General features: G+C 31.8%; 1 protein-coding gene across 2 annotated transcripts; it reads right to left on the reverse strand.

Annotated features, from left to right (window-relative positions):
• Positions 1–1,412: 1,412 nt before the first annotated feature.
• Positions 1,413–19,722, reverse strand: LOC144842656 (autophagy-related protein 16-1-like). Of its 2 annotated transcripts, none has more exons than XM_078699157.1 (14): positions 19,587–19,722; positions 16,769–16,883; positions 15,897–15,993; positions 15,288–15,361; positions 15,054–15,144; positions 14,265–14,500; positions 12,137–12,212; positions 8,386–8,494; positions 7,834–7,985; positions 6,872–6,992; positions 6,422–6,536; positions 5,303–5,455; positions 4,346–4,492; positions 1,413–3,063 (listed from the first exon to the last, which is right to left on the reverse strand). In XM_078699157.1, the coding sequence occupies exons 1-14, from the start codon at positions 19,684–19,686 to the stop codon at positions 2,970–2,972; spliced, it is 1,680 nt and encodes a 559-aa protein (XP_078555283.1). In that variant the 5' UTR covers positions 19,687–19,722; the 3' UTR covers positions 1,413–2,969. The 2 variants fall into 2 exon arrangements, with proteins under 2 accessions (XP_078555283.1, XP_078555282.1); XM_078699156.1 differs by having other exon boundaries at positions 15,897–15,996.
• Positions 19,723–21,427: the final 1,705 nt, after the last annotated feature.

A 21,427-nucleotide genomic window follows, 5' to 3' on the forward strand; every position in this document is an offset into this window, starting at 1 on the left:
ATGCTTGTGTTTAATTGGTTGTATAAAAGGATCATAAGGAAGTCTAGCAAACGATGTCGTTCCAATTGGTTGATTATGATTACATATTTCCATGCGTCGCTATAAATACACGTCAGAGAAATTAATACTGTACAATAAATACCAGACTAAGACGATTGAGTGTTTTGAGAGGCGTGTGAGCACAACACACTGCATCCAGGGCAAATCGATTCTTTTCTTCGCGAAGATAACAATAATTTCTAGTGTTCAGATCAGAGTGATCATGTTTTTAGAGTGTCGTGGTACTTGTCTACCTTCCCCCCTCTCCCGCCCCCCCCCCCCCCCCCATTTTTTAGTGGAGGATTGTCCCCCACACTTTTCAACAGCAAAATCATTAAATTGTTGAAACGAAATAGAAAGTAAGACTTCTATGACACGCATGACATATCGTATGTACTTTCAACCCAAATAATTGTATTCTTCCGGGCGGAATTTTTATGTGCTCAGAAATCGATTGAAACGACCTATAAGTTACTCAAAGAAAAACCACCACATCATATGTCTCCGATGAACATAGATCAAATTGGTTTATGTTTTCTGAGCCAGCTATTTGTCTAAATTGTACGTTGAGCTTGTGAAACTGGAATCAGTTAAATTATAAATAATTATGCTCATGCATTATTCATGCAAAAAATTACGATAAAAATTACTATTGATATATTTAATGTTACAATTATACAGTAGGTCATTGTATTATTTCAACATTGTACCAAATATTATACATTATAAATGCGTGAGGCGGCTTTAAGAAATGCCGAATTGCGCGAGACTTAGGCATTGCACCATTCATCAGTATACTGTAGATACGGTACTAATTATAGAGAGGCATTTACGTCTACACATATTTGACGAAGCGTCATGTGTAGCACGACAACCAGCGGGTAAACCAACATAAATTAAAAGTTGATTTAATTAACCGTGTTTAAACTGCCCCCCCACTATCACACCCATCATTAATCTAGTTCCGCTATCATCAATGTTCCTATTGAAGACATAGATTGAAAGATTAGGCCTAATGGAGGTATTTGATACCTTCATGAATGTAGTCTTTACGGTACTCCATGGGCCTATTGAGTAACAATACGTAAAGCATAGCATAAACCATTTACATGCACATAAATATCAACTGCTAATTTTTATATATTGCAATTATGTTCTATTAATGTTGATAATATAATTCATATTACTAAACGAGGCTTGATTTTGAGATAATTAGGGGTTGTGAAGGTCATCAATTGATACACGATCATACATTTCTATTCCTTTGACATTAGTCTATCTCGAAAAGAAGCCCAATGGGCTTGATTTCGAGATGGGCTTCTTTTCGAGATTACTTTTGCAAACCACAGCTATTTGAATGTGAATGTCCAGTATAGGCTTACATGATATCAATATTTATTTCAGTACCTATTACACACAAGTAACTCTGTATTATAACTTATGAATTGTTCTACAAAAAAATATAAACAAATTAAAATAAATTTAACACACTAAAAAGTGAAAAAAAGCATATATAAAAGCATTGCTGTCGTGTGAACACATTCATATTATTTCAATGTGAACACACTATTACAATGTGAACAAATGTTACTTAATTGGATACCTTGTAATAATACTTAACTTCTCCATAAAGACATAAGTGGTCAATAGTGGATACAAACCTTTTCTTCTCAACAACACATTTTGGAATTACTTATACATAATCTCAGAATTAATCTGTTTGGTACTATGAGAGAATAAAATTGGGGAAGTAATAACAGTAGTGATATATTTTCATTATTTTCTAGTCAATTTTTATGTATGAATGCAATCGTTGTGTGCTTTGACTGACACACTTTCTACTAGGCCTACTAGTGCCCTAATTGTAATTTTCTTGTAGAAAATCTACTTCAATAAAAGCGTCAGGTTAATCATCTAAAAACGCATACTGAAACCAGATTTAAGATTGAACAATAATGTTTTCATCTTGTTGAACAGAAATGGTCTACCTTAACTTGCCATGTTGTATATTCTACATAATTTGTTGGGGAGCCAGAAAGGGTTTACCTGCACACTATATTCACATGGTTTTTGCTTCCTTGGTATACTCAGTAAATTTTTCACTGTTGGTCGACACAAAATTGGGATGCTTGCTCAATACAGCAGTCAAAAAGGCAACATGGTCAAAATTAGGACCTTGGCCATATGAATTATCTCAACATTTTGGTGTATATGTTTATAATTGCAATAATGCAATAAAAAATGCCAATAGATACTTTATTTTGACCTTTGACATTTTTGCATACAGCACATTTTAAAAATGTTGTTGACCGAATACGGTAGTGTTTGGTATCAAAATACCTGTATTTACACTAATGAAACATTTTTGACTGGAAACTCTATTTTGACCACTGGTCATAAAAATGGCCATATACATATATTAGCATCAACTGGTCAGAAAGTGAATGTTTCTGACCAGTCTGAATGTTTGTTTGTGAACGACGAAATGACGGCATTTTTACTTAACCATTATTTATTATAATGACTAACGTCACAGTTAAAACTCTCACCAAGGTCATTATCAATACTAGTAAATATGATTACAATTTTAAAGATCTCAGGTAAATGATTATTCCAAGTAATTACTAAGGTACAAAGGTCCTAATTTTGACAATGTTGCCCTTTTGACTAGACTGTTGTACTGAACAAGCACAAGCAAATTGTGTATTGTATATAAGGAGCCAAAAACAACAGATGTAAATATAGTTTGTTATAAGTACATATCCAATCTTAATCCATAGTTTAACTACCTAAATGAAATGTAACCTAATTTTTTTACAGGTTAATTTGGCTCTTTTTTTTATAATAGATATAACAGGTTTGTTGTAAATAATAATAATTTGCTATATATCCATCTTATATTTTACAAATAAAAACATCAAATTGAGTTTTTATATTTCTGTCCAAATGATAACTTTCTTCCTTGTGTCACAACTGAACATATACTGTCCTCCTGGGTGCCATGCCACTGATACAACAGCAGAGCTAAATTGAATTACAAATAGAGCAACTGTTAAAACATGATTGATGGGAGTTTATTATGATTAATGAATGTTAATGAGTCGGATGGTGAGAATATATTGTAACTTGAAAAATTGACTGCTCCATTTTTAACGAGGCAGAGTTGAGTTGAAAATAGAGCAGTTAATTTTTCATTGATTGATTTATTTTATATAACACCTACTTTAATTAAATTTATCCATCACAAATCATTGACTAATGCTAGGCCAGGAAGCTAGGCCATTCAAAAAGGCAGTGCTCCAACTTTAGAGTACAATAGCTATAGACGGCGCGCACAACCCAAACTTGTGTAAAAACAATCAATGTTGATTGACATGTTTTGCTGTATAGTGAAAACATTTTTCTCTGGTTTCGATTAGTATATTGATAAGTAGTTCATTGACTGTAAACCAGTCATTTTAACTTGCGTTTCAAGAAAGTTTCGTCTAGCTGCCATCTAGCTGTTGTTACGGGGCCAATTGGCCTCCTTTTAAACCAATTTTATTATATATCCCACCTGTATATGAAGTGGGATGTACCAATTGTGAAATGGTGTATATTGGAGAAACGAGTAGGGCACTATAAACAAGATTTAAAAAGCATAAGAAAGATGTTGATGACAACACACAAAACATACAGACACGCGCATCGAGGAAAGCTTCTTCCTCAAGGTTACATAAATCAGTAATCACTAACCATATGACCCTGCATAATCATATCCTTAATTGAGATAATATAGACTTATTACACAATGAACAAGTTTGGCTCACACGTAAAATTAAAGAATCTATTAGCATAAGGAAACAGGATAAAACGATGAATAGAGACGAAGGGCACCAACTTTCACATATTTACGATCCACTCCTGACAACTACTGGTCCTCTAGGTTACACACCAAAAACATCCATCGGTGTTGTAACAACAGACAACAACTGATGAAGTCTACCTGACAGCTAGACGAAACTGTCTTGAAACGTAAGTTAAAATTACTGGTTTACAATCAATGAACTACGTATCAATTGTGCTATATACACCAGTCTCGTGAATAAATAAGGTTTAAATGTATTGATTTTTTAATGCAATCAGTCAACATCGCATGGCAAAAATTTTCAAAATGTTTACAGAAATCTACAGCGCATTAGTTATCACTCACCATTAGTTATCACTTTTCCAGTTGGTAGGGCTATTAATTCTAAATGACACGTGTTGCATAAATACCAATCAAATACAATCAGGTGTGACAATTTCATAATAAACTATTACTAACTTATGTTCTTTGAGAGTTTTTTCCAATTTGTTAGTCTTTGCATTCCATAAAAATATAGATCCATCTCCTGAACCACAAACTGCATACTCTGAATCTGGACTAAATACAGCCCTCGTCCAATCAAATGAAACATGGAATCCATCAGCACTGAAAATAAGTGTCATTAGTAATTTTGTTACATTCAAAATAAAAGTGATATTGAATGGTTCTATGGATATTCCACCTCAATTCAACTCTAAGAATGCAAATTAATATCATCATCTCATGGATTTTGCTTACACTTTTTTAAGCGGAGTCACAATTCCAATTTTTAGCTGATTTGGACTATAGGTTCACTAAATACGGACCGCTGATAATACTATAAACGTCCATGTTTTCCTTATTCATAGCTCAATATTAGCAAATAAGTTGGAAATGAAATCTCTATTTATTAAAATGTAACCTGAGATGATAACGGTCACAGGATTAATATTACAGTGATAAAAAAATGCAGAAAGTCAAAGGTTAGGTGGAGAAGACAAGCAAACAATAGTTTGTCTAAATGAATGATTTATGCTGGTCACAATTCCAAATCCCCCACAATTGGCAGAATATAAAGATATATTGTTTAATGATAATATTATGTGACATATAATTATTTAAAAAAATGTAATTTAAATCACAAAATATTCAAATTGACTGGAAGATTTTTGGTTCAATTTAACTATTTATTCTGTCTTTTTACAAATAAATACATCACTTTTTTTCTACTGAAGTTATTAACTTTATTAAAACCCCGAAATGGAATATTCAAAGTCTTTTTTATTAATCTTCAATTTTCTTGTTTTTGGAAGATAATACATTTTTAACAGCAATAGAACATTAGTATATATAATATGTTTAATAACATTTGTTTTAAATCAATGCCATGTAAAAATATTCTACATATTGAATACTTATTTATCTCAGTATACTTACCATAGTGTCTGCATAACTTGATTCATCCTGAGATCAATAACTTTGAGTGTATCATCCCTTGAACAAACCAATAATTGTGTCCTATCATTTGATAGGTCTAAAGATGTTACTTTACCTTGTAATAAAATCTCATTTGCATTGGGATCATGTGATCTACAATAAAATTAATACCAAAACAATATAACAAATTAAATAATGTGTATAGACAATATTTAGCAAACAAAAAGACTATGAAACAAGGTCTTAACAAGACTATGAAACAAGGTCTTAACAAGACTATGAAACAAGGTCTTAACAAGACTATGAAACAAGGTCTTAACAAGACTATGAAACAAGGTCTTAATATTAGAGAACTACAGTTTAAATATTTGAAATCAGTGTTTTCATAGATTCATCAGTGTTTTCATAGATTCATCAGTGTTTTCATAGATTCATTAGTGTTTTCATAGATTCATCAGTGTTTTCATAGATTCATCAGTGTTTTCATAGATTCATCAGTGTTTTCATAGATTCATCAGTGTTTTCATAGATTCATCAGTGTTTTCATAGATTCATCAGTGTTTTCATAGATTCATCAGTGTATTTCAATAAAATCACATCAATTTAACATCACATCAATAGACACTAGCTTGCGCGGTATATATAAACTGGCGATTGTAACCAACGGGTGAAAATGAGTTGCTCTGAATATAGAGTTCTGCGGTGCTGACGTCACGACGATAGGTGGCGCTGCGTGGTTGCTAGCCAACCAAAAAATGCGTTCAACCTGCCTGAGTGACTCTCAGGTCACCAATGGTTTGGAATAGGCTTACATGAAGTAGTCATTTTAAAACTTAATAATTTTCAATAAAACAAACTAAAATTTCAAAAGATCACTAAATATTTGTTTTTAATTAATTATTTAATTTATTCTTCAACTACAGTTTAAGTTAAAAAAAATCAAGCTAAGATACATAATTTGATAGAAATACAGATCTACAGTATACAGTTTATCCACATAGTAGCGTTGAACGCATTTTTTGGTTGGCTAGCAACCATGCAACGCCCTCTACCGTTGTGACGTCACACCGCAGAACTCTATAGATAGAAACTGTATATTTATAAAGAAAGAAAACCAACCTTGTGTCCCAAAAGCGAACTCTTTTATCAAAATGTCCACTGATGATGTTGCTACCAGCACCATCACTTGTAACTAGATCATTACACATGGAACCAGCAAACATTGTTTTAGAACCTATAATAGCATTGAAATGAAGGAATGAAATGTTTTATTACTGTATTATTGTTTTGTGGTTGTTTAATAATAGTGTTGTTTTTAAGAAGCATTTCAAGATGGTTGATAAGACTAAAAGTATAAAATTGTTAAAACTTCCATCAACAACCATGGTACACTTGTCAGTGTACTAAAACTTTCAAATAGTACAGAAAAATCATTTTTCTGTTTATAGGCCTACAACTGAACACAAAATTGACCACTCGAAACAGAAAAATTTATAGTTGGAATTTTACATTTGCTTTTCATCATATTAAACAAACATTTTTTAATTTGAATTTCTCATTGATACTCACATGCACGAGATTTGAGATCCCATATTTTTAGAGTTCTATCATGACTTCCAGAGACAACTTTATTTGCATCTCCAAGAAATTTGGCAGCTAACACCTTTCCACCATGACCTGTTAGAGCATGCTGTTAAAAAGTATAATAAAACTACTGTACTTTTAAATATAATTTTTACTTTACTTTAAATAGTGGAAATTATATAAATACAGTTGATCCTCCTAGAGAAGAAAGTTAGGTGACAGATCGTCAAGATTGTCAGCTTACGGGAGGTGTCAGGACCAGTGGGAGAGTTAAATGAGATATTTCCCGTGAATATTAAGTATTTCACATAAGTCAATAAATATTTAAGTAGTTCCATTAAATTGATTAGTTTTAAAGGTACAGTAAATGTTTCCCTTAGCCTAAGTGTGAATGGTGAATACGGCCACAGGAATATTATAGTGCTTTGACTGATATTTTTAAGCATTATAAACACAGAGGGCCTACTAATGTTGTAGGCAGTGTAATTTATCTAATACTTTATTTAATTGTTCAAAATATTTTGGTTGCCAGTATTTTGTATAGAAATTTTGTTCATCTGAATATTAAAACACTTTTGATTTCAATTTATGGGAGGTAAAATATACAAAGCATACATCATTCATACAGAAGGTACTAAATCCACTATTACACTACAGGAAGAACAAACAGGTTTCTAGATGAATTTAATTCTCTTATGAGAGTGTCCTCACAATTTTAAATAACATTTCTTTTATTTTATTCAAATCATAGTCACTTAAAAGGGTTTTTATGTAGTCAATTAGAATTAGTATTCATTTGATTAAAATCAAAATATTTCAATAAAGCATTTTATAAGGCAATTGAAAATGACATTTGTCTTCATGTTATGTATAATTTAAATTTGAAACTGAATTAATTATTTGTGTTTAACAACTTTTTTTTTAAGAATATAAAAACTAGGAAGAACCTTTAATCTATGATCCTGTACACCCCATAATCTCACTGCAAAGTCACTGGAAGCACCAAGTACAAAGTTTTCCTGTACATCAAAATCTACAGATGTTATACCTGCATTGCTACCAGTTAAACTTGCTAACTTAGGACTCGTAGATGATGCATCTACAAAAAATACAAATAGTTTCAACTTGACCAACCCACTATACAATTACTGTAATACTACAGTTATAATAGTGTAACTTAACTGTACTTGTTTATTTATAAAGATATAAGTATATTTTATTGCAAGGGTACAAAGAAATACAATAAAAAATACTTTTTCCATTTCAATATGAACAGCAATCTGAGAAAGCTGCAGTATCACAATACAGTACGATAAAATTGTGTTAATAAAATGCTATAAATACATAATTTGGCCAGTTTCTGCAAAATATACCATAAAATATAGTATAGAATCTACAATTTGGTGAACTTAAAATACTTCATGTGTAATTTGTTGGTAGTAAAAACTGTCTTTAATTTAAAAACTGTTAAATTTATTTTATCTGATGAGCGGTCTTACCTCGTATAGAAAAGTCCCACAGGTTAACTTTTCTATCAGCACCTCCAGTGGCAAACTTCTTTCCAGAAGGGCTACAACGGATTGCGTTTACATCTCCTTCATGTGTATCCTTCATTTTTAAAGATTAAACACTTTTTATTTGAAAAGTATAAAACCAATACTGTCGTACTTTGAGACAAGGGGTTTAACTACATTTTTTTCGAAATTGAGATTTTTGTCTTATTTGACTCTTGGGGGTATACTCTATCACTTAAATTGACCCGTTATCCCACAATATGTCCAATATAGAGAAATCTGATTTGTCCAAAATGGGGAAATTTCTGTCCAGAATAGGGAAGTCTATGTCCAAAATAGGGAAGCTGTCCAATATAGAAAAATCCGATTTGTCCAAAATGGGGAAATTTCTGTCCAGAATAGGGAAGTGCTGTGTCCAAAATAGGGAAGCTGTCCAATATAGAGAAATCCGATTTGTCCAAAATGGGGAAATTTCTATTCAGAATGAGGAAGTGCTGTGTATTTCTCTATTTTGGACACATCACTTCCCCATTCTCGACAAGCTGTCCAATATAGAGAAATCCGATTTGTCCAAAATTGGGAAATTTCTGTCCAGAATGGGGAAGTGCCGTGTGCAAAATAGGGAAGCTGTCCAATATAGAGACATCTGATTTGTCCAAAATGGGGAAATTTCTATTCAGAATGGGGAAGTGCTGTGTACAAATCGGATTTCTCTATTTTGGACACATCACTTCCCCATTCTCGACAGAAATTTCCCCATTTTGGACAAATCGGATTTCTCTATAATGTTTTTTTGCAGATTTTGTTTTTCATACCTTCCTAGCAGATTTCATTCATTTTGATGAACTTTAATTGCAAAATAACGATGCATGTGCACGTTAAACTTTAATAATCGTGTGCTATAGAATAGGTAATTTAATACAAATTTATGCACAAATATACCTATTTTAGTCAGTTATAGCTCCTCAGGATGGTCGGTGACTCTATTTTTAAAAAATATATTATGAAAGCTGATGAGTTGTAGATATCAATTCATGAAAAATTTGTACCAACTGGTTGTTTTGACTTCACCATATGGCCACACGAATTCAAAAAATAGAATTTTTTTCTCTTTTGTACTAGTTAGAATCCAATATAATAGACCGCATCGCGCTAATGCATTCCACATTTTCTCCTAGATTTTAATACGTTCTTTCTCAATCAATTCTCTTTCACAAAATGTTTATTTTAATTTCGTCATCATATAAAAATATTTGAATAACATGAGTTACATAATTTCATCTTTACAGTATATTTTAATCTGTTATATCTCATCAGAAAGAAAAGTGACCCACATGATTAAAACTTATTATGGAAGTTGTTGCATTGTAGATATGAATTCATATACAAATTTTGTCTATCTGATGTCATGACATCATCATATGGCCAGTTGAATTCAAATCTCTCATTAATGTAATTATATAGATACTTATCTTCTAAAATAGTTATCTTTATGTCAGATTGATTACGTCATCGTGTTAATAATTGGATTTTAAAGATGTGTGTCGTAATTTCATCTATGCTACACTGTATATAACATTATACAGTGTATTCTGTAAACCTGTAATATGCTGTATGATACAAAATAGGTACAATTCAGCAATGTAAACATTTTTATTTCATGTCATAGGATGACATAATAATTGTCGATGTTCATATAGTTTAATGTATGTGCATGTTGCGTTTACACGGACAACCCGAACTCGTCAAAGTGACGTGTTGAAATCTAGTTCTGTATTATTCTTCTTTCTTTCTGTCATTTTTGAGTCTCAGGTATCTCTAAAATGTGTAAACATAACATAACTTTGTCAACATATGGACATTTACCTAAGTTGTGCACTTCCTATTTTTTAATGATGTCAGAGTTGCGCAACGTGACTTACGCACGATTTTATGAATTTCAATGATTGATCTTTTTTTTTTCATGCTTCGTACTCTCCATAATTGTTTGTGCGCGCAGGAATTTTCCACATGCACAAAATGTCATGAATCGCATACAAAGTAGATTAGAAATTAATTTTGCACATTTTGAAACTTTAAATGCGCGTGCACGCATAACTTCTTGTAAAGTGCACAAAAAGTTGACCCTTGATAAGAATTATCCTTTCACCAAGTGTCAATAAAAAATCACTTAGTTTTTATCCTATGATCAATCATTGAAATTCATAAAATCGTGCGTAAGTCACGTTGCGCAACTCTGACATCATTACAAAATAGGAGGTGCACAACTTACGTAAATGTCCATATGCTGACAAAGTTATGTTATGTTTACACGTCCCCAGGGCATTTATTAGAAACAATACGACGGTATGTCCAATTTTCTTACAAATCCCAATTTCTTTTTGCTCAAATCATTATCTTCAGAAATTGTCATCATCCCAAAAACATATGTGGGTGTCTATTATTCAGGAGGGTTTTTAGGGGGGCGTTTGTTCGAGGAAGGAGTTTATTCATAGGAGGCATTTATTTTTGTGTGTGTAATATATGTATAATCAAACAAATTCCTATACACATTTTGTAGTTTTTGTATGTTGTTAATCAGAAGTACTTTATTATTAAATTATTACTGATTATTACATTTTTAAGGTAAATATCTGATCAAACAGCATGGCTTGTCAAAAACAATAGGGAATTTACCTAAAAAAATATCTCAGTGTAGACCATTTTCTGTCGGGGGAAATAAATTATCCGATATTATCGCAATGGTCCGTGCATGTGTACCTTAATTGCTCTACTGTAATATATTAGTGGAAATTATCCCCACAATGGACCATACCATTTTCAGAAAACATTGCACCTTATGTACGACGTACATGATGGATGGTGGTCATTCATTTTCTAGCTGGTCGAGTCGAGTGGGATTCGTCGAGCATATTGTGTGCTGAAGCAGCAATCTTTCCCGTGGCACACGGCGGAGCGGAAGTAAACAAACCAGAACCGATACTGCTGTGTATGGCCTAGCTTACAATTAGCCTAGTTTGGTCGATAATAAAAGACTGAGTATAAGGCGCTTTACAAAAATCGTTAGGTGGGTACATTATTGTGAAATAAATATTTTCTCTTACTAATTTAAGTCTATATGGACTGGATACACATGCAGTATTGAGCACTCATTACAATGGAAACAAAATCTCAGAGGGGGGCGTTTATTAGAAACAATACGGCATAGGCATGGTGCACAATGTTTTAAATTTGTATAACTTTTTAACTAACTTTTTAACTTTAACTGGCCATATATGATATCGTCACAACATCCGATAGGCACAAAATTTATATGAATTCATATCTACATTTTCAGAACCTTTCATAATAAGGCCCATGTTATTCAAATTTTTAGGCGTGAGAATTTTAAAATGTTGATGAACGATCAAGTGCTTAAAGTTTTTTTGTGCTTATATTTTGACCCTTGACCTGAAGTTTATCTAGTGAATTTAATTGATACCTGAAAGGCAGTTATGAAAATATGATTGATACTGTATGGTGTATTCAGCCTATTCATGATACAGATATTGTAAACATTTGAAAATAATTGAGATAGCATTTTTTGAGATAATTTGTACACAAAATCTGTACAGAAAGAAATAAAATGAAGGAAAAAAATTAGATTTTTTACAATAACAATAGGTGCTCATTTTATTCAAAATGATCACCTAAATATAAATAAAAAGAGAATAGAAAGAAAAATAAGCATACTTACAAACTTCCTAAGTACTCTTGTTGGTATACTTGACATTTGAACTGTAAAATTTAATGGAGATTTAGGACTTCCAAGGCTACAAGGAGAAAAAAAGTTACATAAAATGTATTTGAATGCAATCTATTGACAAATAAAACTTAAATAAAAAATATGTAGATTATATTATGTCCTAATGGTAAAGGACATCTGCATTATATATGTATAAATATATATAATAAACTAGAATTTAATTCGTCACTTTGACAAATTATAGGTGATCATTTTTATCATTTTACTGAAATTAATTTTTTTTTAAACATGCACGTACGTTAACATACGATCGGAAAATGTTGATGTATGCCATCCTATTATATGCTTATAGTGCTGAGTTGTGCCTATATGCCATATACAATATGTACAGTATATACTGTATATCTATATACAGTGTAGCATAGGTGAAATTACGGGACACACATGTTCTAATTTTTTGGCATGATGACGTTATCAAACTAAACTTTAAGATGACAATTTCGAAAGATAATTAATTGAGCAAAAAAATATAAGATTTGGAAAAAAATTTGGCACGTAGAAGCGCTGTGCGCGCTCTTTGAATTGTGTATAACTTTGACGAAAAATATGAAAAAACTACTTTTCCCCTTCAACTGGCCATATGTTAACGTTACAACATCCGATAGGCTTAATTTTTATATGAATTAATATCTACATTTCATCAGCTTTCATAATAAATTATAATCATCAAGGTAACCTTCAATTCTGAAGAGCTGTAAGATATTCAAATTTACTGCGAAGGTGAAATTACACGGCCTACGTTATTCAAGTTTTTACGCGTGATGACGTCATTAAAATGAAGATAGTGTCAACTCATGATAAAGATAATTAATTAAGCAAGCACATACTGAAAGTTGTGCGAAATTCGAGCACACATAACCAAGATGCGCTCTGTTGAATGTGATAATCTACACAAAAAGATAACAAATCCTAATTTTTAAATTCAAGTGGCCATTTGATGACGTCAAAACATTTTGTACGTAAAATGTGTACATGAATTCATATCTACAACTCAATGACTTCCAGAATAAGTTAAAAAAATCGGGGGTCATCTTGCATTCTGAAGAATTATTTTCATTTTAAAAAAGACCTATTTTTCACCATTTTCAGAACTTTTGTAAAATAAATGTGCGCATTTTGTCATTTTTAACGTGCTCATATAGCGTTATTTTAAGTCGGAACTGACTCAAATTTGGTGAATGTACTAAGGATGGTGAGTAGAATGAGATTTGTAAAAAAAATTCATATTTTTTACGCTTTTTAAGTATCGCGCGCGCAAAAACGCATTTTTGCGCAGTAATTTTTTGAAACACGCAAATGGCCTAATTCATGCTCTAAATTGATCAAAACTTAATTTTGAGCGTTTTAAATTTTTAACGCGCGATATCACGCGCATGAACCTACGTGCGCGTGCGTTTTTATTTGCTAATATTTTTACCCTTGATCTGAAGTTTACGTGTAGTGAATTTCATTAATATGTGATAATGAATTATGGAGATATGATTGATAATGTGATTTCGCAAAATGGCGTATAAATGTCGTCACGGATGAGTGATCACGCTGGAAAGCTTATTAGGATTAAGTTGTATTATTTGAAAGATATTCTGAAATTTTTGTAATCATTGACATTAAACTTTTTTAGATAATTGTTACACAAAATAGTGTACAGAAACAATAAAAAGAAAAAAAATAATAAAAAAAAAAATAATAATAAAGATTTTATACAATAACAATAGGTGATCATTTTATTCTAAATGATCACCTAATAAATATTAACAATAAATATATAAATAAATATTAAATATGGTTATCAAAGAAATGGTTATTTTTAGTAACTTTTTACAATTTTTATAAAGTCTAATTTTTATGCCGTTTTGTATCTCATGAATGTACTTTTCTCATTGTCATTTTTGTATTTTAGATTGATAATAAAGAGGGCCCTAAGATATCAGTTCCTCTGCAAAGGAAGGGTCAACCTCTATAAACATTGTTGAAATAAAAAATAAATAAAATAAAATGAGTATATTCCACTGAGATATCTGATTAGAATGTAGTTATTATATTTTAAAATAAAACTTACATTCCTCTTTCAGGAATAGTAATCACTGGACCTGATGCCTCTTCTAAATTCTCTGCTATTTTTTTCCCCTGATTCATGTAAAATTTATCATTGCTATTATTGATAATGTTGGCATCAAGAGCTTTTTTCTCAAGCCATCGCTTGAGTAAATCATCATTATCTTGTTGTACATCTCGTAACTTAACCTCTAAACCTGAATAGGCTAGGTGCAATGCTTGCTGTTCATCTCGCAGTATCTGTATATTTCGAATATAAATTATTTCATAATTAGTCAAAATTAATGATTTTAAATTAAATAAATTTATCTAGTTCTTTTATCTATTTTTTTGAATGAATTTCATATTATGTGAAGGAAAATAAAAACATTGAATTCACTCAACACTTTATCAATTTAATGTCAGCAATAGTATTGCTGCCAACGGCCTTGGTGAAGTCATCTGATGTTCTTTGACTTGTGCCTCCTATAGATGTTATTGGAACACCTCTGGCCCCCGGTCATCCATCTTGCTTACAGCAAATCATCAAATACCAATACCATCGCTGACATTACCTTGATAAAGTGTTGGGCGAGTTCAAAGTTTTTACATTCCTTCACGTAATATGAAATTTTTTCAAAACTAAATTTTTATTTAGGATTTGCTTGAAAACAATGAGGAAAGTATCATTGAGTATGTCTGATTGTAAATACTTTATTTTGTCTATAGAAATCGTGTTGCAACTAGCTACAGTTAATTATGTTATTCTTGAAACTGTTGATAGTAGAGTACAGTAAAGTTTAATATAAAATACCTCGTTTTCTTTTTCCTTTTGAACAACAGTACTTTCCATATTTTTCATTTCTGATTTAAATGCAGCTAAGCTACTTTCTAATTCAAATATTCTTTGAAAATAAAAAAAAAGTTTATCATATGGAAGTTTACCAACATGGAACCATGAAATATGTATCAATTAAATCACTTAAAATTCTTCCAAAATATCAAAATTGTAGAAAAAATATCAGTAATTATTAATTCCAAGACTTACTTCTCATTAGCAGAGTTCACTGCTTTTTCTTTTAGTTGTAATTTCTTTGAAATATCAATTATCTGCTGAGCATTCTAAAAAGAAATTTTAACAAGAACTCTAACATGCTGAAATATATATTTGTGACAGTCCATTTGTTCTTGATACAAAAATGTCAAAGTATTAAACGAAAACGAGACCATGAATAAAATATTCAACTAGTGTTGGCCTGCCATTCAACTGCATTTTTATTAAAATATATATTAGTTTGTGATGTCCATGCAAGTAAACAATTTGTTCAAGTTTTGGCTTGATAAATTCATTAAAATTATGTGCTCGCATAACTAATGTTTCCCCTCATACTTTTTTGTTTACAAAGACAGCAGAGCCTATGAGTTTGCATGTTGGAGTATTACCGCTACTACTACTACTACTGTACCAAAAACTCACTATTATGGAAATAAAATATATCAATAATTAAATTAAACAGTAAATGTTTTTTAAATTTGCTAGTAAACTTTTGAGCAAAGACCCCAGCAACATGCGATCTTTTCAGTGTAAAATATGGCGATTTAGCAGACCTAAGGTCTGTACAACATACATGCAACAGACATCAAATTCAATTCCTACTTCTCCTTTTGTTCTATGTAAATCTGTCAACTCCTCTTGCAATTTATACATTTTCTGTTCCATTGCAGTATTCTTTTCACCACCTCCTTTCCCACCACTACTATTGAATAAGAAAATGTCTTCATTATCAAACACAATAAGTATTGATTAATATTTAAGTATGTATTCCATAAACCTAATTAAAGATGTGAGTTTTTTTAGATTTTGTGTACCTTTAAATGTTTGTAGTACATAAGTTTTATTTGATTATAAATTAATTATCAGTAGGCTTTGTAGTTTTAATCAAGTTATTCAATTTTGAATGAACAAAAATAATGATTTCATTTTAAAAAGACAAAATAGACAGGTAATTAAATTGAACCAAAACCCCATTGACGAACTAGACAATGGGCTTCCAGTTTACATTTTTCTTTAAGTTACAGATTTAGAAGGTAAATAAATTGCTTTTCATTCCATTTTTGGTGAAGTGAACTACATTAATGTGAAACTATGATAAAAAAAAGTTTTCACAATTATTTTTTAGAGGAACAATTATCTTTAACTTGTTTGGTACACTACTAGAGCAAACACTACAATTAAAAATTGATTTCCAATAATAAGTTAATTACATCATTCATGTTTGGTATTTTATTATTACTGTACTATTAAGCAAAGAGTTTAACAATGTAACAAAAATGTTCTTAAATATTGAGACTGATCTAAGGACTTAAATGTTTCAGTGGTTTTCTACATTTTGTACATTTTACAGTACTGCATTTTTAAATATATTATGCGATGTGTATAATTCACATTTTTATACCTTGAATATTCACAATACTGCTGTCTTTCACTTAAATAGTTCAAGGAAATTATAATAAACAACAAAAACTAACCCTGCTTCAACTTGCACCTGTAGTTTTAAATTTGCATCTTTTAGTTTGGCAACTTCTATTTGCAGTTGAACATTTTCGACCTTTACAGTGTCAATACTTAAAGTTAACTTATTATCTGTAAAATGTAATATTAATAATAATATTAACAATAATAATATCTTGGATTTACAAAGCGCCTAATGTTGTGAAACCTCTAAGCGCTGTACATATTATCACCCTCGTCATTTTGGGTCAAACACTTATGGAAACATGTACTCCCATAATGCAACTAGTAATCAGCGCAAAGTTGTATCTTGAACTTACCAGGTACCCATTTGTACAATTAACTGGGTGGAGAGAGACAAACGTAAGTAAAGGGTCTTGCCTAAGGATACATTGGAGCATTGGATTCAAACCCACGATCTCCAATCAATAGTCCAACGTCCAACAAACTGCGCCACATGTTAACTAACTAAATCTATAATCACTGTAAAGTTCTTGTATGTAGCCTTTGCTGAAAGTTAGTTGCATGTTGGTATTAACCCAGCACAAACAAAGTAGTATCCAGGTCCTAAATACTAAATTGTATGTCAAAATTATTAATAATGTTTTTTACAGTGACAATTGATATCATGATTGATACTAGGCCTAATAGTTGACTGTACAGAATAGTGGATGATAATTGACAACCAATAATAGTGTGACTATTATTATTAAAGTATTTCCTTACTTAATATAAATTAATTTAATGTAAATAAAACAAACACTGTGCAGCCAATTTTGCTGGGGTTTTCAACATTTTATTCAAGGTGGAAGCGGTAGAATAATTGGATCAAACTTTACTTTCCGAGAATCAAATTATTTCAAAATGTTTTTGTTACTAGTTACAAATATTGTTCTCCAAAAAATTCATATGGTTTCAAATGTTTTATCTTTGTAATTTTTTTTCCTTTATGATAAACCAAAAAATATTTACTATTTTATGGTTTATCAAAAAGGAAAAAAATACAAACATAGCTACAAACATAGCTACAATTAGCTGGCTCCCTATTAGGGCTAGGCCAATTAGCCAGACAAGTTGGCACCAAACCATCTCAGCCAAAGTCGGCCCTGCGTCAACACAGTCTCAAGTCAACTCGACCAAAAACAAATTGGTCAACTCGGCCCATAATAAAGTATGGAACACAAAAAGTGTTATGTCTATTTATTATTTAATATTATTATGGTTATGAATAATCCACACATTTCAAAATAAAGAAATAAAAAACACTAAAAATAATGATCTATCGCCAATATGGATACGAAGTAGGCCTACTTACCTAATTTTACAAAACATGCTAAATGTTAAAAATGTTAAATGCATTATTCTGGTCCTCAGGCCTAACTAGAAACCGAGGAAATTCGGAAACTGGAAACTGAGGAAATTTGGATTAGGCCCTCCACGGACCCAAGGCAGCCAGAAGTGCAGCGCCTACCACATCAGTACACAGGGAGACAATCCCCTACTCTTTTCGAATAGTGTACCAAGTTCTTTAACGTGCACTGCTAAGTACACGGGACCAACAGCCTTACATCCCATCCGAAGGATGAGGTAATGAGAGTAAAGCATCTTGCCTAATCAATTAGTATGGTACAGATAACGATAATTGATTGTTTATAATATATTAAAAAGATAACTAAATGACAATATTTGAGTTTGGGTGTTATGTTTTGATGTGTTTTTAAGTGTGAAAAAGTAAACTTGCAGTCAAGAGTCTTACAATGATCATTAAGCAGTGACCTGAATTGATTTAGGCTTTTACAACATAAGAAGGTAGGCTATTTCACAAGTTCACAACTCTATAACTGAAGGAAAAATATAGTACAGTATTGAGGTATTGAGCCTAAACATGCTTATATAACTTGTACTCATGACCTCTAGTTCCATGACAATCAACAAATGTAAAAACTTGCTGAATTCTATAACATCATTTATAATTCTGAAGATTTGGATCATATCCGCTCTTAATCATCTGTACTCCAGTGTAGCGAAACCCAAAAACTTCAATCAGGATAAGCCAAATGATTGATGATCGAGACCCACTATTTTATTTGCCTTAGCAACACAGTTATTTATATGGTAATCAAAGTTCAAATTACTATCGAAGTATACACCAAGATCATTTTCAATAGCAGTGACATGGGTCACATTATCTTGAACAAAATACTTTTTCTTCTCATTATTTCTCCACATACAAAATCTTACACTTGTTGTTTGCATTGAAAGGTAGTTGTCATTTGACCAGCTGAACATATTATCAAGTGAGAACTGCAAATTTGCTTTGGCAATTTTGTTGCCCATTCATACGTACGTACGTTGGTATCATCAGCAGACATCTTAAACTTCAGATAGTGCAACTTTAGGGAAAAACTTTTATAAAGTGTAATAATAAAATCAGACCAAAAACATTTTCATGCGGAACACCACTTATTAGATCCGACCATCTCGACAGTCCCATTTAACACTCATTGTCTTCTACCCTTTAAAAAATCTTGTATTTTAGACATTTCTGGAAATACAAGCTTCAACCTTCCTTTTAACACTGCAGTCTTATATGTGAAGTACAGAATCAAAGGCCTTTTGAAAGTACAACTAGGCCTATACCACATCAATATCATACCTATCATCTAAGTTTAAACCAATGTTCGGCTATGCCTATAAATAGGGGCCTATCTAATAATTGCATTGTTGTGGATCTCCCAGCCACTAGCTAATACAGTAAGGTAGGCTAGGCGGCCTCTAGCTAGGCCTAGGCTAACCTAGCTAGGCCTAGGCCTACGTGATAATTTAAAAACATACGTAATTGAATAATGTCCTTATAGAAAATGTTTTTTTGCCCGTTTCTGTCCCTTAGTTGTTGCAAAATATGTTCTTTCCATCCTATGTTAGGCTTATCCATCTTTTGTTTTTAAAAACCAGAAAGGAGGATCTGGAGGATAATCAGCGATGGAGAATGGAGAGAGGGAGGCAGAGCCATATATATAAAGGAGAGGGAGGTTATGAACGGCGCCCGTTGGTGGTGGGTTAACAGACCAGCACACTCACCGAACGAGGGCGTTTTTACGACAGCATAATATTTTGCAGATATTAGATAATAAGATTTATAAAGCGCACATATCCACAAAGTGCTCAAGGCGCTTATCAGGAGTTTGTACTGTTTTACGGCGGAAACATTGACGACACACGTGAGAGTCTGGATTCCACGGAGGGCAGACGGATACTAAACTGAAGGGGTCCTACTAAACACCAAACGGAACCAAACGAGAGTCAGAATGTTGCAAAAAAAAACAACAAGGCCAGCATGTTCATTAGTTATAAATTTATAAATGTTGAATTTTATATTCTCAAATCTTAATGAGAATTGTAATCATCTACCTACCTGGATGGATCTACCTGGATTTTAAGACTTAAAGCATTAATGCTTCTGTGCCCCTCGTGACCAGAACATATTCTTCTTATATGGGCTGTATTTTAACGGGTTAGACCAGTAATTTTTAGTGCGGTTTTAAATTTATTAAAATTTTGAGAGTTAATCATATTTTCGCAAAGAGTTCCAACAATTTAAAGAGATCTATAGAGAACATATTCTGTCTTGCATTCGATACTTTTGGTTTCTGTATTTTTAGCTGATGACTCCTTGTACTGGACACACTACTCATCTTGAAACATTTACTGACATCTACTTTATCGATACCTCTCATCATTTCAAATTATTATTTGAAGCATATCTGCCCGCCGTCTTCTGAAAGATAGTGTTGGCAGTTTTAAGTATTTGAGTCTCTCTCTATAATTGTAGTTACGTATTTTCGGAATAATTTTTGTTGCTCTTTGCTGAACTTTTTTATATTGGGCTCCATACTGAGTTGCAATACTCTAAAGAAGGCCGTACTATGCTTTTTTATAATTAGAGAAGGCTCATCTAAAAATTGAAATGATCTCTTGATTTTGAATTAGCTTTCTTTGCAATTTCGGCAATGTGTTTGGTAAACAGTGAGGTATCAAAAAGCACTCCCAGATTCGTTTCTTCGTAAACAACTGCGATATCTGTTTTGTTATTAGTCTCTCCCATGTTGTACTTAAACTTTTGGTTTTCGACCATAATGAATAATTTTACATTTATTTTGATTGAAGGGAAGATGCCATTTCTCTGACCATCTTCAAGCACTATTTAAGTCTTCCTCATATTTGTTTGCCTTTATGTTTATACGCTAGATCATTAGTGTTAATGTTTATTTTTTAGACTGACTTATTTAAGCTGCTTAAGCTCTGAGCCCATGGGTTTAGTCAGTGAGTGCTCATGATTTTTATCATAAGATTGGTGTTTTTTTAACATGCCATCATAATGTACCACATTCGCATAGACATTCTGTATTATTGCTTTTTTCTATCAGTGAACATTTCAATTGATGAATTAATGTACATAAAATGTTAAGTCATGTACTTGTATAAATTGTATTTAAATTAGAATATTACATTATTATTTTTTTTTAAATAAAAGAAAAGTAAAAAGACAAATTTATAATACGAAAATAAAAGGCTCAAGGGTAGGTTTAAAAGAAGTATCTTCCCTGGTAAAGACGCTGGAAAAGTAATTGTTTAACATTTCTGCTTTGCCTTCATTAGTCGTAACAAGAACTCCA

The sequence above is a fragment of the Antedon bifida genome, chromosome 5 (assembly GCF_963402885.1).
Source record: "Antedon bifida chromosome 5, ecAntBifi1.1, whole genome shotgun sequence".
Lineage (NCBI taxonomy): Eukaryota > Metazoa > Echinodermata > Crinoidea > Comatulida > Antedonidae > Antedon > Antedon bifida.

Excerpts from the sequence above, each read along its gene's own strand:
- LOC144842656 (XM_078699156.1), bottom strand. The coding sequence starts at position 19,686 with ATGGATAAGCCTAACATAGGATGGAAAGAACATATTTTGCAACAACTA. Across the intron at positions 15,997-16,768 it reads CAGGTGCAAGTTGAAGCAGG|TAGTGGTGGGAAAGGAGGTG; the intron begins GTTAGTTTTTGT and ends CTTATTCAATAG. Across the intron at positions 15,145-15,287 it reads GTGAACTCTGCTAATGAGAA|AATATTTGAATTAGAAAGTA; the intron begins GTAAGTCTTGGA and ends TTATTTTCAAAG.